This window comes from Panulirus ornatus, chromosome 6, assembly GCF_036320965.1.
Source record: "Panulirus ornatus isolate Po-2019 chromosome 6, ASM3632096v1, whole genome shotgun sequence".
In the NCBI taxonomy this organism is placed as follows: domain Eukaryota; kingdom Metazoa; phylum Arthropoda; class Malacostraca; order Decapoda; family Palinuridae; genus Panulirus; species Panulirus ornatus.
The window spans coordinates 26,231,002-26,249,106 of NC_092229.1; the positions used below are offsets into that span (position 1 = coordinate 26,231,002).

The 18,105-nt window shown below is 41.7% G+C and overlaps 1 protein-coding gene across 4 annotated transcripts in view; it reads left to right on the top strand.

Moving 5' to 3' along the window:
- Window positions 1-345: 345 nt before the first annotated feature.
- mRpS26 (mitochondrial ribosomal protein S26) overlaps window positions 346-18,105 on the top strand; it is an 87,928-nt gene continuing 70,168 nt past the window's right edge. For 2 of the 4 annotated variants that reach the window (XM_071662756.1, XM_071662757.1), the window contains exons 1-2: window positions 346-503; window positions 15,934-16,071. In XM_071662756.1, the coding sequence (XP_071518857.1) occupies window positions 397-503; window positions 15,934-16,071 (245 nt within the window). In that variant the 5' untranslated portion in view covers window positions 346-396. Of the gene's footprint in view, window positions 504-1,044; window positions 1,315-15,933; window positions 16,072-18,105 lie in introns of those variants that run through there. The other 2 variants (XM_071662753.1, XM_071662754.1) reach the window with 2 other exon arrangements.

Consider the following 18,105-nt stretch of genomic DNA (forward strand, 5'->3'; position numbering starts at 1 on the left):
AATCATGGTGCTAGTAAATGATATCGCACTGAATATGTGAATTTGAGAGTTGAATTATTATACTCACTACCTGTAAGACTCGAATTAATCATAAAGTCTGTGGATTAGTTCAATGACTGTGCTGAAAATCTATATAACTGGACAGCTTTTTAGTCGTTTACCTCAGAAAACTCATTATGAAACTAAAGTAATACGTTTAATAGTATAGATATTGATAGTGTTGTCAACTTATAATATTACCTTACGGAGCGAATAGCACTTGTGTATATATTCGCTAGCAACGGTGTGCTCCACTTAATGTTTATGCTCCAGCATTTTCGTATCTCGGGAGGATGTGTTAGTTCTTTTGAATGTTCGTTGGCAATGTTCCTTGCCGTAACTTCATTAGGATAAACAATGATTGTTGCCGCTTATAAAAGTAACTTGACATTAAAATGTGCTGCAGAACTATGGTATCCCGTGCAAGAAGCAGCTGTAACTCTTGCCGGAACGCAAACAGTCAGGTACGTATTATAATTGTTTGCTTCTAGATACAGGGACGATTGTCAACACTGGTAGATCACTTTCGTATTAACTCCGTTAGATTTGTGGTCTTACCGTAAAGAAATACATGTTTTGCCCCTTGTGATCCATTCTTATGATTTTTGTCGATATCAAAGCAGTATTTACAAGCTATCAGTAAACTCGATTATTACCAGGTAAATCTTCAGGGGCGCAGAGATAACTGTATTTGAAGACACTACGGTGAAAGTCCGATTTAGCTCAAAACTATCTCTGGATAATTGTTAATCGTTTTATGAATATTTCATATAACTTTGATTACTGACATACTTGTTGAGGACTGATCTATATTATTTTAAATTGAAATATGAGGTTAATTGATTTAAAAATGAAAAATTAACAACTTACGTAAACCTTAGTAAATCTCCCACCAATTAAGATTTCATCTAAATATTCAGTGTTGTTCAAATATATGTAATCATCTTATCCCCCTGATTGAATGCCATGCAACTAGCACTGGCTGTTTGATCTCTGCACCTGTAGAAGAATAGATTGTGAAGGTACAAAGAAGAGCAACTAAGAGGTTTGAACTGTAATGAGAGACAGGATTATAATGCCATCCACAATGGAGGACAAGAGAGATAGGAGGAACCTGATAACAGCCTTCAAACATTTTAATTTGCCGGTTGATACTGACAGTGAACAATCCTTCAAGAGATACAGCACAAGAGTGACTGAAGGCCATGACAAAAAGCTAGGCAAAAAGCTTTATCAAAGGTTCAAAAGGCTAATTGAAAACAGAAAGTTCAGGAGGTAGGGCTCTACAAGTGTTGAAGACTTCATGTACTGTACAAATTGATAATTACTGTGAATGGTCATGCTCTCTCAAACAGCAAATGAATCAAAGATGAGTAATGTGGCAGTTGAGGGAATAATTGGTGTACATGGGGTGATCAGTGTTGTAAATGGAAGTGGTGAAGAGCTTGTAGATTTATGTACTGAAAAAAGACTGGTGATTGGGAATACCTGGTTTAAAAAGAGAGATATACATAAGTATACGTATGTAAGTAGGAGAGATGGCCAGAGAGCGTTATTGGATTACGTGTTGATAGGCACGCGAAAGAGAGACTTTTAGATGTTAATGTGCTGAGAGGTGCAACTTGAGTTTTCGGAAAAGAAGAGAGAATGTTGGGGTGAAGAGGGTGGTGAGAGTAAGTGAGCTTGGGAAGGAGACTTGTGTGAGGAAGTACCGGGAGAGACTGAGTGGAGAATTGAAAAAGGTGAGAACAAAGGAGGTAAGGGGAGTGGGGGAGGAATGGGAAGTATTTAGGGAAGCAATGATGGCCTGTGCAAAAGATGCTTGTGGCATGAGAAGCGTGGGAGGTGGGCAGATTAGAAAGGGTAGTGAGTGGTGGGATGAAGTAAGATTATTAGTGAAAGAAAAGAGAGAAGCATTTGGACGATTTTTGCAGGGAAATAATGCAAATGAGTGAAAGATGTATAAAAGAAAGAGGCAAGAGGTAAAGAGAAAGGTGCAAGAGGTGAAAAAGAGGGCAAATGAGAGTTGGGGTGAGAGAGTATCATTAAATTATAGGGAGAATGAAAAGATGTTTTGGAAAGAGGTAAATAAAGTGCATAAGACAAGGGAACAAATGGGAACATCAGTGAAGGGTGCTAATAGAGAGGTGATAACAAGTAGTGGTGATGTTAGAAGCAGATGGAGTGGGTATTTTGAAGGTTTGTTGAATGTGTTTGATGATAAAGTGGCAGATATAGGGTGTTTTAGTCGAGGTGGTGACCAAGTGAGAGGGTTAGGGAGAATGACTTGGTAAACAGAGAAGAGGTAGTAAAAGCTTTGCGGAAGATGAAAGCCGGAAAGGCAGTGGGTTTGGATTGTATCGCAGTGGAATTTATTAAAAAAGGGGGTGACTGTATTGTTGACTGGTTGGTAAGGTTATTTAAGGTATGTATGACTCATGGTGAGGTGCCTGAGGATTGGCGGAATGCTTGCATAGTGCCATTGTACAAAGGCAAAGGGGATGAAAATGAGTGCTCAAATTACAGAGGTATAAGTTTGTTAAGTATTCCTAGTAAATTATATGGGAGGATATTGAATGAGAGGGTGAAGGCATGTACAGAGCATCAGATTGAGGAAGAGCAGTGTGGTTTCAGAAGTGGAAGAGGATGTGTGGGTCAGGTGTTTGCTTTGAAGAATGCATGTGAGAAATACTTAGAAAAGCATTTATGGATCTGGAGAAGGCATATGATAGAGTTGATAGAGATGCTCTGTGGAAGGTATTGAGAATATATGGTGTGGGAGGCAAGTTGTTAGAAGCAGTGAAAATTTTTATCATGGATGTAAGGCATGTGTACGAGTAGGAAGAGAGGAAAGTGATTGGTTCTCAGTGAATGTAGGTTTGCGGCAGAGGTGCGTGATGTCTCCATGGTTGTTTAATTTGTTTTGTGGATGGGGTTGTTAGGGAGGTGAATGCGAGAGTTTTGGCAAGAGGGGCAAGGATACAGTCTGTTGTGGATGAGAGAGCTTGGAAAGTGAGTCAATTCTTGTTCGCTGATGATACAACGCTGGTGGCTGATTTGGGTGAGAAACTGCAGAAGCTGGTGACTGAGTTTAGTGAAGTGTGTGAAAGAAGAAAGCAGAGAGTAAATGTGAATGAGAGCAAGGTTATTAGGTACAGTAGGGTTGAGGGACAAGTCAATTAGGAGGTGAGTTTGAATGGAGAAAAACTGGAGGAAGTAAAGTATTATAGATATCTGGGAGTGGATTTTGCAGCGGATGGAACCATGGAAGCGGAAGTGATTCATAGGGTGGGGGAGGGGGTGAAAGTTGTGGGAGCGTTGAAAAATGTGTGGAAGTCGAGAACATTATCTCGGAAAGCCAAAATGGGTATGTTTGAAGGAATAGTGGTTCCAACAATGTTATATTGTTGCGAGGCATGGGTTATAGATAGAGTTCTGCGGAGGAGGGTGGATGTGCTGGAAATGAGATGTTTGAGGACAATATGTGGTGTGAGGTGGTTTAATTGAGTAAGTAATGAAAGGGTAAGAGATATGTGTGGTAATAAAAAGAGTGTGATTGAGAGAGCAGAAGAGAGTGTTTTGAAATAGTTTGGTCACATGGAGAGAATGAGTGAGGAAAGATTGACAAAGAGGATATGTATGTCAGGGGTGGAGGAAACGAGGAGAGGTGGGAGACCAAATTGGAGGTGGCAAGATGGAGTGAAAAAGATTTTGAGTGATTGGGGCCTGAACATGCAGGAGGGTGAAAGGCATGGAATACAGTGAATTAGAACGATGTGGTATACAGGGGTCAACGTGCTGTCAATGGATTGAACCAGGGCATGTGAAGCGTCTGGGGTAAACCATGGAATGTTCTGTGGGGCCTAGATGTGGAAAGGGAGCTGTGGTTTCGGTGCATTATACATGACAATTAGAGACTGAGTGTGAACGAATGTGGCCTTTGTTGTCTTTTCTTAGTGCTACCTCATGCACATGCGAGGGGGAGGGGGTTGTCATTTCATGTGCGTGGTGGCAATGGGAATGAATAAAGGCAGCAGGTATGAAATATGTACATGTATATATATGTATATGTTTGATCGAGTAAGTAACGTAAGGGTAAGAGAGATGTGTGGAAATAAAAAGAGCGTGGTTGAGAGAGCAGAAGAGGGTGTTTTGAAATGGTTTGGGCACATGGAGAGAATGAGTGAGGAAAGATTGACCAAGAGGATATATGTGTCGGAGGTGGAGGGAACGAGGAGAAGAGGGAGACCAAATTGGAGGTGGAAAGATGGAGTGAAAAGGATTTTGTGTGATCGGGGCCTGAACATGCAGGAGGGTGAAAGGAGGGCAAGGAATAGAGTGAATTGGAGCGATGTGGTATACAGGGGTTGACGTGCTGTCAGTGGATTGAATCAAGGCATGTGAAGCGTCCGGGGTAAACCATGGAAAGCTGTGTAGGTATGTATATTTGCGTGTGTGGACGTGTGTATATACATGTGTATGGGGGTGGGTTGGGCCATTTCTTTCGTCTGTTTCCTTGCGCTACCTCGCAAACGCGGGAGACAGCGACAAAGTATAAAAAAAAAAAAAAAAAAAAAAATATATATGTATATGTCTGTGTGTATATTTATGTATACGTTGAGATGTGTATGTATGTATATGTGCGTGTGTGGACGTGTATGTATATACATGTGTATGTGGGTGGGTTGGGCCATTCTTTCGTCTGTTTCCTTGCGCTACCACGCTAACGCGGGAGACAGAGACAAAGCAAAATAATAATAAAAATATATATATATATATATATATATATATATATATATATATATATATATATATATATATATATATATATATATATATATTTTTTTTTTTTTTTTTTTTTTTATACTTTGTCGCCGTCTCCCGCGTTTGCGAGGTAGCGCAAGGAAACAGACGAAAGAAATGGCCCAACCCCCCCCCCCATACACATGTACATACACACGTCCACACACGCAAATATACATACCTACACAGCTTTCCATGGTTTACCCCAGACGCTTCACATGCCTTGATTCACTCCACTGACAGCACGTCAACCCCTGTATACCACATCGCTCCAATTCACTCTATTCCTTGCCCTCCTTACACCCTCCTGCATGTTCAGGCCCCGATCACACAAAATCTTTTTCACTCCATCTTTCCACCTCCAATTTGGTCTTCCTCTTCTCCTCGTTCCCTCCACCTCCGACACATATATCCTCTTGGTCAATCTTTCCTCACTCATTCTCTCCATGTGCCCAAACCATTTCAAAACACCCTCTTCTGCTCTCTCAACCACGCTCTTTTTATTTCCACACATCTCTCTTACCCTTACGTTACTTACTCGATCAAACCACCTCACACCACACATTGTCCTCAAACATCTCATTTCCAGCACATCCATCCTCCTGCGCACAACTCTATCCATAGCCCACGCCTCGCAACCATAGTGTTGGAACCACTATTCCTTCAAACATACCCATTTTTGCTTTCCGATATAATGTTCTCGACTTCCACACATTTTTCAAGGCTCCCAACATTTTCGCCCCCTCCCCCACCCTATGATCCACTTCCGCTTCCATGGTTCCATCTGCTGACAGATCCACTCCCAGATATCTAAAACACTTCACTTCCTCCAGTTTTTCTCCATTCAAACTCACCTCCCAATTGACTTGACCCTCAACCCTACTGTACCTAATAACCTTGCTCTTATTCACATTTACTCTTAACTTTCTTCTTCCACACACTTTACCAAACTCAGTCACCAGCTTCTGCAGTTTCTCACATGAATCAGCCACCAGCGCTGTATCATCAGCGAAGAACAACTGACTCACTTCCCAAGCTCTCTCATCCCCAACAGACTTCATACTTGCCCCTCTTTCCAGAACTCTTGCATTTACCTCCCTAACAACCCCATCCATAAACAAATTAAACAACCATGGAGACATCACACACCCCTGCCGCAAACCTACATTCACTGAGAACCAATCACTTTCCTCTCTTCCTACACGTACACATGCCTTACATCCTCGATAAAAACTTTTCACTGCTTCTAACAACTTGCCTCCCACACCATATATTCTTAATACCTTCCACAGAGCATCTCTATCAACTCTATCATATGGAATGAGTATTTTGAAGGTTTGTTGAATGTGTCTGATGACAGAGTGGCAGATATAGGGTGTTTTGGTCGAGGTGGTGTGCAAAGTGAGAGGGTTAGGGAAAATGATTTGGTAAACAGAGAAGAGGTAGTGAAAGCTTTGCGGAAGATGAAAGCCGGCAAGGCAGCAGGTTTGGATGGTATTGCAGTGGAATGTATTAAAAAAGGGGGTGACTGTATTGTTGACTGGTTGGTGAGGTTATTTAATGTATGTATGACTCATGGTGAGGTGCCTGAGGATTGGCAGAATGCGTGCATAGTGCCATTGTACAAAGGCAAAGGGGATAAGAGTGAGTGCTCAAATTACAGAGGTATAAGTTTGTTGAGTATTCCTGGTAAATTATATGGGAGGGTATTGATTGAGAGGGTGAAGGCATGTACAGAGCATCAGATTGGGGAAGAGCAGTGCGGCTTCAGAAGTGGTAGAGGATGTGTGGATCAGGTGTTTGCTTTGAAGAATGTATGTGAGAAATACTTAGAAAAGCAAATGGATTTGTATGTAGCATTTATGGATCTGGAGATATATATATATATATATTTTTTTTTTTTGCTTTGTCGCTGTCTCCCGCGTTTGCGAGGTAACGCAAGGAAACAGACGAAAGAAATGCCCCAACCCACCCCCATACACATGTATATACATACTTCCACACACGCAAATATACATACCTACACAGCTTTCCATGGTTTACGCCAGACGCTTCACATGCCTTGATTCAATCCACTGACAGCACGTCAACCCCGGTATACCACATCGCTCCAATTCACTCTATTCCTTGCCCTCCTTTCACCCTCCTGCATGTTCAGGCCCCGATCACACAAAATCTTTTTCACTCCATCTCTCCACCTCCAATTTGGTCTCCCTCTTCTCCTCGTTCCCTCCATCTCCGACACGTATATCCTCTTGGTCAATCTTTTCTCACTCATTCTCTCCATGTGACCAAACCATTTCAAAACACCCTCTTCTGCTCTCTCAACCACGCTCTTTTTATTTCCACACATCTCTCTTACCCTTACGTTACTTACTCGATCAAAACACCTCACACCACACATTGTCCTCAAACATCTCATTTCCAGCACATCCATCCTCCTGCGCACAACTCTATCCATAGTCCACGCCTCGCAACCATACAACATTGTTGGAACCACTATTCCTTCAAACATACCCATTTTTGCTTTCCGAGATAATGTTCTCGACTTCCACACATTCTTCAAGGCTCCCAGAATTTTCGACCCCTCCCCCACCCTATGATCCACTTCCGCTTCCATGGTTCCATCCGCAGCCAGATCCACTCCCAGATATCTAAAACACTTCATTTCCTCCAGTTTTTCTCCATTCAAACTCACCTCCCAATTGACTTGACCCTCAACCCTACTGTACCTAATAACCTTGCTCTTATTCACATTTACTCTTAACTTTCTTCTTTCACACACTTTACCAAACTCAGTCACCAGCTTCTGCAGTTTCTCACATGAATCAGCCACCAGCGCTGTATCATCAGCGAACAACAACTGACTCACTTCCCAAGCTCTCTCATCCCCAACAGACTTCATACTTGCCCCTCTTTCCAAAACTCTTGCATTCACCTCCCTAACAACCCCATCCATAAACAAATTAAACAACCATGGAGACATCACACACCCCTGCCGCAAACCTACATTCACTGAGAACCAATCACTTTCCTCTCTTCCTACATGTACACATGCCTTACATCCTCGATAAAAACTTTTCACTGCTTCTAACAACTTGCCTCCCACACCATATATTCTTAATACCTTCCACAGAGCATCTCTATCAACTCTATCATATGCCTTCTCCAGATCCATAAATGCTACATACAAATCCATTTCTTTTCTAAGTATTTCTCACATACATTCTTCAAAGCAAACACTTGATCCACACATCCTCTACCACTTCTGAAACCATATATATATATATATATATATATTATCCCTGGGATAGGGGATTAAGAATATTTCCCACGTATTCCCTGCGTGTCATAGAAGGCGACTAAAAGGAGAGGGAGCGGGGGCTGGAAATCCTCCCCTCTCATTTTTTTTTAATTTTCCAAAAGAGGGAACAGAGTGGGGCCAGGTGAGGATATTCCACAAAGGCCCAGTCCTCTGTTCTTAACGCTACCTCGCTAACGCGGGAAATGGCGATTACTTTAAAAGAAAGAATCCTGAATCAGGAGTTTTGGAAGTATGTGATAGAGTGTAAGAAAGTAAATTCTAGATTGATATGGGTAAAACTGAAAGTTGATGGAGAGAGATGGGTGATTATTGGTGCATATGCACCTGGGCATGAGAAGAAAGATCATGAGAGGCAAGTGTTTTGGGAGCATCTGAATGAGTGTGTTAGTGGTTTTGATGCACAAGACCGGGTTATAGTGATGGGTGATTTGAATGCAAAGGTGAGTAATGTGGCAGTTGAGGGAATAATTGGTATACATGGGGTGTTCAGTGTTGTAAATGGAAATGGTGAATAGCTTGTAGGTTTATGTGCTGAAAAAGGACTGGTGATTGGGAATATCTGGTATAAAAAGCGAGATATACATAAGTATACCCCTGTAAGTAGGAGAGACGGCCAGAGAGCGTTATTGGATTACGTGTTAATTGATAGACGCACGAAAGAGAGACTTTTGGATGTTAATGTGCTGAGAGGTGCAACTGGAGGGATGTCTGATCGTTATCTTGTGGAGGTGAAGGTGAAGATTTGTGGGGATTTTCAGAAAAGAAGAGAGAATGATGGGGTGAAGAGAGTGGTGAGAGTGAGTGAGCTTGGGAAGGAGACTTGTGTGAGGAAATACCAGGAGAGACTGAGTACAGAATGGAAAAAGGTGAGACCAAAGGAGGTAAGGGGAGTGGGGGAGGAATGGGATGTATTTAGGGAAGCAGTGATGGCTTGCTCAAAAGATGCTTGTGGCATGAGAAGCGTGGGAGGTGGGTTGATTAGAAAAGGTAGTGAGTGGTGGGATGAAGAAATAAGAGTATTAGTGAAAGAGAAGAGAGAGGCATTTGGACAATTTTTGCAGGGAAAAAATGCAAATGAGTGGGAGAGGTATAAAAGAAAGAGATAGGAGGTCAAGAGAAAGGTGCAAGAGGTGAAAAAGAGGGCAAATGAGAGTTGGGGTGAGAGAGTATCATTAAATTTCAGGGAGAATAAAAAGATGTTTTGGAAGGAGGTAAATAAAGTGCATAAGACAAGGGAGCAAATGGGAACTTCAGTGAAGGGGGCTAATGGGGAGGTGATAACAAGTAGTGGTGATGTGAGAAGGAGATGGAGTGAGTATTTTGAAGGTTTGTTGAATGTGCCTGATGATAGAGTGGCAGATATAGGGTGTTTTGGTCGAGGTGGTGTGCAAAGTGAGAGGGTTAGGGAAAATGATTTGGTAAATAGAGAAGAGGTAGTAAAAGCTTTACGGATGATGAAAGCTGGCAAGGCAGCAGGTTTGGATGGTATTGCAGTGGAATTTATTAAAAAGGGGGGTGACTGTATTGTTGACTGGTTGGTAAGGTTATTCAATGTATGTATGACTCATGGTGAGGTGCCTGAGGATTGGCGGAATACTTGCATAGTGCCATTGTACAAAGGCAAAGGGGATAAGAGTGAGTGCTCAAATTACAGAGGTATAAGTTTGTTGAGTATTCCTGGTAAATTATATGGAAGGGTATTGATTGAGAGGGTGAAGGCATGTATAGAGCATGAGAGTGGGGAAGAGCATTGTGGTTTCAGAAGTGGTAGAGGATGTGTGGATCAGGTGTTTGCTTTGAAGAATGTATGTGAGAAATACTTAGAAAAACAAATGGATTTGTATGTAGCATTTATGGATCTGGAGAAGGCATATGATAGAGTTGATAGAGATGCTCTGTGGAAGGTTTAAGAATATATGGTGTAGGAGGCAAGTTGTTAGAAGCAGTGAAAATTTTTTATCGAGGATGTAAGGCATATGTATGTGTAGGAAGAGAGGAAAGTGATTAGCTCTCAGTGAATGTAAGTTTGTGGCAGGGGTGTGTGATGTCTCCATGGTTGTTTAATTTGTTTATGGATGGGGTTGTTAGGGAGGTGAATGCAAGAGTTTTGGAAAGAGGTGCAAGTATGCAGTCTGTTGTGGATGAGAGAGCTTGGAAAGTGAGTCAGTTGTTGTTCGCTGATGATACAGCGCTGGTGGCTGATTCATGTAAGAAACTGCAGAAGCTGGTGACTGAGTTTGGTAAATGTGTGAAAGAAGAAAGTTAAGAGTAAATGTGAATAAGAGGAAGGTTATTAGGTACAGTAGGGTTGAGGGTCAAGTCAATTGGGAGGTAAGTTTGAATGGAGAAAAACTGGATGAAGTAAAGTGTTTTAGATATCTGGGAGTGGATCTAGCAGCAGATGGAACCATGGAAGCGGAAGTGAATCATAGGGTGGGGGAGGGGGCGAAAATTCTGGGAGCCTTGAAGAATGTTTGGAAGTCGAGAACATTATCTCGGAAAGCAAAAATGGGTATGTTTGAAGGAATAGTGGTTCCAACAATGTTGTATGGTTGCGAGGCGTGGGCTATGGATAGAGTTGTGTGCAGGAGGATGGATGTGCTGGAAATGAGATGTTTGAGGACAATATGTCGTGTGAGGTGGTTTGATCGAGTAAGTAATGTAAGGGTAAGAGAGATATGTGGAAAAAAAAAAGAGTGTGGTTGAGAGAGCAGAAGAGGGTGTTTTGAAATGGTTTGGGCATGTGGAGAGAATGAGTGAGGAAAGATTGACCAAGAGGATATATGTGTCAGAGGTGGAGGGAACGAGGAGAAGTGGGAGACCAAATTGGAGGTGGAAAGATGGAGTGAAAAAGATTTTGAGTGATCGGGGCCTGAACATGCAGGAGGGTGAAAGACGTGCAAGGAATAGAGTGAATTGGAACGATGGGGTATACTGGGGTCAATGTGCTGTCAATGGATTGAACCAGGGCATGTGAAGCATCTGGGGTAAACCATGGAAAGTTGTGTGGGGCCTGGATGTGGAAAGGGAGCTGTGGTTTCGGTGCATTATTACATGACAGCTAGAGACTGAGTGTGAAGGAATGGGGCCTTTGTTGTCTTTTCCTAGCGCTACCCCGCACACATGAGGGGGGAGGGGGTTATTATTCCATGTGTGGCGAGGTGGCGATGGGAACAAATAAAAGGGGGACTATGAATTATGTACATGTGTTTATATGTATATGTCTGTGTGTGTATATATATTTGTACATTGAGATGTATAGGTATGTATATTTGCGTGTGTGGACGTGTATGTATATACATGTGTATGTGGGTGGGTTGGGCCATTCTTTCGTCTGTTTCCTTGTGCTACCTCGCTAACGCGGGAGACAGCGACAAAGCAGAATAAATAAATAAATAAAATATATATATATATATATATATATATATTTTTTTTTTTTTTTCAAACTATTCGCCATTTCCCGCGAGGTAGCGTTAAGAACAGAGAACTGGGCCATTGAGGGAATATCCTCACCTGGCCCCCTTCTCTGTTCCTTCTTTTGGAAAATTAAAAAAAAATTGAGAGGGGAGGATTTCCAGCCCCCCGCTCCCTTCCCTTTTAGTCGCCTTCTACGACACGCAGGGAATACGTGGGAAGTATTCTTTCTCCCCTATCCCCAGGGATAATATATATATATATATATATATATATATATATATATATATATATATATATATATATATATATATATATATATATATATTTATTTTTTTATATATATTATTATACTTTGTCGCTGTCTCCCGCGTTTGCGAGGTAGCGCAAGGAAACAGACGAAAGAAATGGCCCAACCCCCCCCATACACATGTATATACATACGCCCACACACGCAAATATACATACCTACACAGCTTTCCATGGTTTACCCCAGACGCTTCACATGCCTTGATTCAATCCACTGACAGCACGTCAACCCCGGTATACCACATCGCTCCAATTCACTCTATTCCTTGCCCTCCTTTCACCCTCCTGCATGTTCAGGCCCCGATCACACAAAATCTTTTTCACTCCATCTTTCCACCTCCAATTTGGTCTCCCTCTTCTCCTTGTTCCCTCCACCTCCGACACATATATCCTCTTGGTCAATCTTTCCTCACTCATCCTCTCCATATGCCCAAACCACTTCAAAACACCCTCTTCTGCTCTCTCAACCACGCTCTTTTTATTTCCACACATCTCTCTTACCCTTACGTTGCTCACTCGATCAAACCACCTCACACCACACATTGTCCTCAAACATCTCATTTCCAGCACATCCATCCTCCTGCGCACAACTCTATCCATAGCCCACGCCTCGCAACCATACAACATTGTTGGAACCACTATTCCTTCAAACATACCCATTTTTGCTTTCCGAGATAATGTTCTCGACTTCCACACATTCTTCAAGGCCCCCAGGATTTTCGCCCCCTCCCCCACCCTATGATCCACCTCCGCTTCCATGGTTCCATCCGCTGCCAGATCCACTCCCAGATATCTAAAACACTTCACTTCCTCCAGTTTTTCTCCATTCAAGCTCACCTCCCAATTGACTTGACCCTCAACCCTACTGTACCTAATAACCTTGCTCTTATTCACATTTACTCTTAACTTTCTTCTTCCACACACTTTTCCAAACTCAGTCACCAGCTTCTGCAGTTTCTCACATGAATCAGCCACCAGCGCTGTATCATCAGCGAACAACAACTGACTCACTTCCCAAGCTCTCTCATCCCCAACAGACTTCATACTTGCCCCTCTTTCCAAAACTCTTGCATTTACCTCCCTAACAACCCCATCCATGTGACCAAACCATTTCAAAACACCATCTTCTGCTCTCTCAACCACACTCTTTTTATTACCACACATCTCTCTTACCCTATTATTACTTACTTGATCAAACCACCTCACACCCCATATTGTCCTCAAACATCTCATTTCCAGCACATCCACCCTTTTGCGCACAACTCTATCCATAACTCATGCTTCGCAAACATATAACATTGTTGGAACCACTTTTCTTTCAAACATACCTATTTTTGCTCTCCGAGATAATGTTCTCGATTTCCACACGTTCTTCAACGCTCCCAGAACTTTTGCCCCCTCCACCACCCTATGATTCAGTTCCGCTTCCATGGTTCCATCCGATGCCAAATCCACTCCCAGATATCTAAAACACTTCACTTCCTTCAGTTTTTCTCCATTCAAACTTACCTCCCAATTGACTTGACCCTCAACCCTACTGTACCTGATAACCTTGCTCTTTTTCACATTTTTTCTCAACTTTTTTCTTTCACACTATACCAAACTCAGTCACCAGCTTCTGCAGTTTCTCACATGAATCAGCCACCAGCGCTGTATCATCAGCGAACAACAACTGACTCACTTCCCAAGCTCCCTTATCCACCACAGACTGCATACTTGCCCCTCTTTCCAAAACTCTTGCATTCACCTCCCTAACAACCCCATCCATAAACAAATTAAACAACCATGGAAACATCACACACCCCTGCTGCAAACCTACATTCACTAAGAACCAATCACTTTCCTCTCTTCCTACACATACACATGCCTTACATCCTTGATAAAAACTTTTCACTGCTTCTAACAACTTACCTCCCACACCATATATTCTTAATACCTTCCACAGAGCATCTCTATCAACTCTATCATATGCCCTCTCCAGATCCATAAATGCTACATACAAATCCATTTACTTTTCTAAGTATTTCTCACATACATTTTTCAAAGCATACACCTGATCCACACATCCTCTACCACTTCTGAAACCACGCTGCTCTTCCCCAATCTGATGCTCTTTATATGCCTTCACCCTCTCAATCAGTATCCTCCCATATAATTTCCCAGGAATACTCAACAAACTTATACCTCTGTAATTTATTTTATTCATTATACTTTGTCGCTGTCTCCCACGTTAGCGAGGTAGGGCAAGGAAACAGACGAAAGAATGGCACAACCCACCCACATACACATGTATATATATAGACGCCCACACACGTACATATACATACCTATACATCTCAACTTATACATATATATACATACACTAACATACACATATTTACACATGTAGATATTTATACATGCTGCCTTCATCCATTCCTGCCGCTACCCCGCCACACATGAAATGACAACCCCTTCCCCCTGCATGTACGTGAGGTAGAGCTAGGAAAAGACAACAATGATCACTTCCGTTTACACTCACTCTTTAGTTGTCATGTGTAATGCAACGAATCCACAGCTCCCATTCCACATCCAGGTCCCACAAAACTTTCCACGGTTTACCCCAGACGCTTCACATTCCCTGGTTCAATCCATTGACAGCACGTCGACCCCAGTATACCACATCGTTCGAATTCTTTCTATTCCTTGCATGCCTTTCACCCTCCTGCATGTTCAGGCCCCGATCACTCTAAATCTTTTTCATTTGATCCTTCCACCTCCAATTTGGTCTCCCACTTCTCATTTCCTCCACCTCTGACATATATTGTCTTTGTCAATCTTTCCTCACTCATTCTCTCCATGTGACCAAACCATTTCAATACACCCTCTTTTGCTCTCATCCACACTCTCTTTATCACCACGCATCTCTCTTACCCTTTCATTACTTACTCGATCAAACCACCTCACACTGCATATTGTCCTCAAACATCTCATTTCCAACACATCCACCCTCCTCCACACAGCCCTATCAATAGCCCATGCCTTGCAACCACATGACACTGTTAGAGATAATACTCCTTCAAAAATGCTCATTTTTGCCCTCTTGAGATTACATTCTTGCCTTTCCCACAATCTGCAATGTTTCCAGAACCTTCGCCCCCTTTCCCACCCTATGACTCATTTCCACTTCCATGGTTCTATCTGCTGCCAAATCCACTCGCAGATATCTAAAACACTTCACTTCCTATAGTTTTTCTCCATTCAAACTTACCTCCCTATTGACTTGTCCCTCAGCCCTACTGAACCTAATAACCCTGCTCTCATTCACATTTACTTTCAGCTTTCTTCTTTCACACACTTTACCAAACTCAGTCACCAGCTTCTGCAGTTTCTCACCCGAATCAGCCAGCAGCGCTGTATCATCACTGAACAACAACTGACTCACTTCCCAAGCCATCTCATCCATAACAGACTGCACACGTGCCCCTCTCCAAAACTCTTCCATTTATATCCCTAACAACCCCATCAATAAAGAAATTAAACAACCATGGAGACGTCGCGCACCCCTGCCGCAAACCAACATTCACTGGGAGTCAATTACTTTCACCTCTTCCTACTCGTACACATGCCTTGCATCCTCGATAAAAACTTTTCACTGCTTTTAGCAACTTACCTCCCACAGCATATACTCTTAATACCTTCCACAGAGCATCTCTGTCAACTCTATCATATGCCTCCTCCACAGACTAACAGAAACATATTCTCATTGTGGTCACTGTGGAATATGAACCTAACCTTCTAGGATATCATAGTTAAGAACATAAAAATTAGAAGAGCTCATGAAACAGTGAGAGCCTTAATATGCCTCTTGACAGTTTAGCTGTACAGCATACTATTTCGTTGTGTAATTGTTGAATCCTCAGTCACTGAGCTTGGAGGACTTTGGAAGGGAGGTTCTGTTGATGAAAGATGGTTCTTTATATCAACTGGGGTAACTTGGAGTGAATTACTACATCTGTTGCAATAATGCCCAGTACATTTCATGACTGTGTTATATGTTTCAGGTGGAGAAAACCAAGATGGGTACCAACAGCCAAGAGCAAGATTTTTAGGATTCCTGAACGGAAAGTTTTTCCTAAAGAAGAGCTAATAGAATTAAAACGTTTGCATGACAGATATAACACAATGATGAGGGCTGTCAGGTAGGCTTTATTTTCTCTGTTTTCTCTTCGTTTTGACTAAGTTTTATCTTAGAAGGGTAACTGTTAGATGTGTTATAAAAATGGCTTAGAATTTAGTTGTGTATGTATCACAGTACAGAGACCATATTACGAAAATGCTACAGCAAATAATGATAATCCACTCTTGCATTCAAATCTCCCACAGTTAGGACCCAATCTCTAGCATCAGCTCCTCCAAAATGCTCCCCTCTCATTCTCATTCCTCTTGCTACCTGGTTCATAGGCACTGACAGTCACCTGCTATTCTTAGTCTACTTTAATTCTTATCAGCATCAATCTAGAACTTGCTTCTTTACAATCTTTAACCTTTGGGATGCACATTTTGATTTGATAGGCTTTTGTTACTGATGTTATTTTGGCACAAAAATATAAAGGAAGTGTAACAAACTTTTTTACTACTTCTCTGACACAACAAATCCATTAGGCTTCTCTATATGGTACTTAATTTCCTTGGAAATCATGTTAGACAAAAAAGAAATATTATATAATCAATACATGACTAAGGTGTTTCTTCGTAATTATACTAAGGAATGTCTTTGAGTGTGAGGCCATCAGCATCAATTCCTCCTTAATCTCTTCTGTTATTATTATCAGCACAGTCTTCCTCTTCTTATGCAAGTTGTCTTACAAAGAATGGAAGTGTTGAGTTAATGGGATGCCTGTCAAGGTTATAGGGGTGCCACCCTTGTCTCTCAACAGAATTTTTTTGTGTAAATTAGCAGATTATTTTGTTTTTTGAGCAGAATTATACACAACAGAGATTCACAGGACATATTCTAATGTTACATCAGAGAACATATTGTAATGTTGCAATGTCCATAACTCAACTAATATGTGGTGAAATTGCCATGTGGTTACAGGTGACTGCTGTTACTACAGTTTTCCATGGGCATCTGGAGATGACAGTACGTTCTGGTTTCCACTGCACAATTCAGAGATGACTGAAGTTTGCTGAAGTAACATATTTTGATAGAGGTAGACTTCAGTTGACAAACAGTTGATCGTTGTAAGGCTTTTTGTGACCATGGGTGACCAGCATATCCAAAGGGTGACACAGCCATATCTGCACATACACTGTGTAATACAGTCCCACTGGTCCTTCATCAGGTGCCTTTCCTCATACATAGCACCTATTTCTCCCTCTTCTCATATTGGTTACATCCAAGAATATTTAGACACCTTATCTTGGGTCATCAAGTAGCAATCTTTGCTTAGCTATTTCCTTTCCTTATTCCTTTGGAAGGTGCCAATACAAAATGGAAAGGGTCCAGCTTCTCTGCTCCTGCCTTCCCTTCAGCCACCTCTTCTGAAATGCAGGAAATATGTAGGCAACTTTCTAACTCCCTTATCCCCAGGGATAAAGGAAAATTGTGTTTAAGGATAAAGAATCATGTGAGTTATTTGTTGCAAAGTGTTGGAGAGCAGCCCATGAATATGTAAGGCAGAAAGGAAAGGGAGTGATGATCGGAGAAGGGAAACTTGACAACAGCTGCTGTGCTGCTAACTGTGCGGCTTTCAGTGGCATATGTATTTGTGTCATTGTAAATGCCTGTTTGTACTGTAGGGGGAGGGAGTTTTACACGCATGGAGCCCCATCTCTTGAACACTCTTTAGCATACAACTTATTAAATTCTTGTACGTTTCCTGAATTTATTATGTCTGGAGTAATTTCATTACGTTCATCCACCACTCTTATGGTACTTATATCTTTTTTAACAAGTTGCTTGCTTAATTTCATGCTGTATCCCTCCATCTTTCAAAGAACTTTTCTCTGTTTATGTCATCACTCTGGTTTAAAAACTTAAAAGTTTTGATAAGATCAGCCTTCACTCTTCTGTCTTCCAAGGTGTGCAAATTTAAGGCTTTTGGCCTTTCCCTGCAATTCATTTCTCATGATTCTGGTACCATCTTTGCTGTCCTCTTATGGACTTTCTTTGGTAGCTCAATGTGATTCTTTTAGTGTAGTTATCAAACTTGAAGAGAATAACTGAGCTT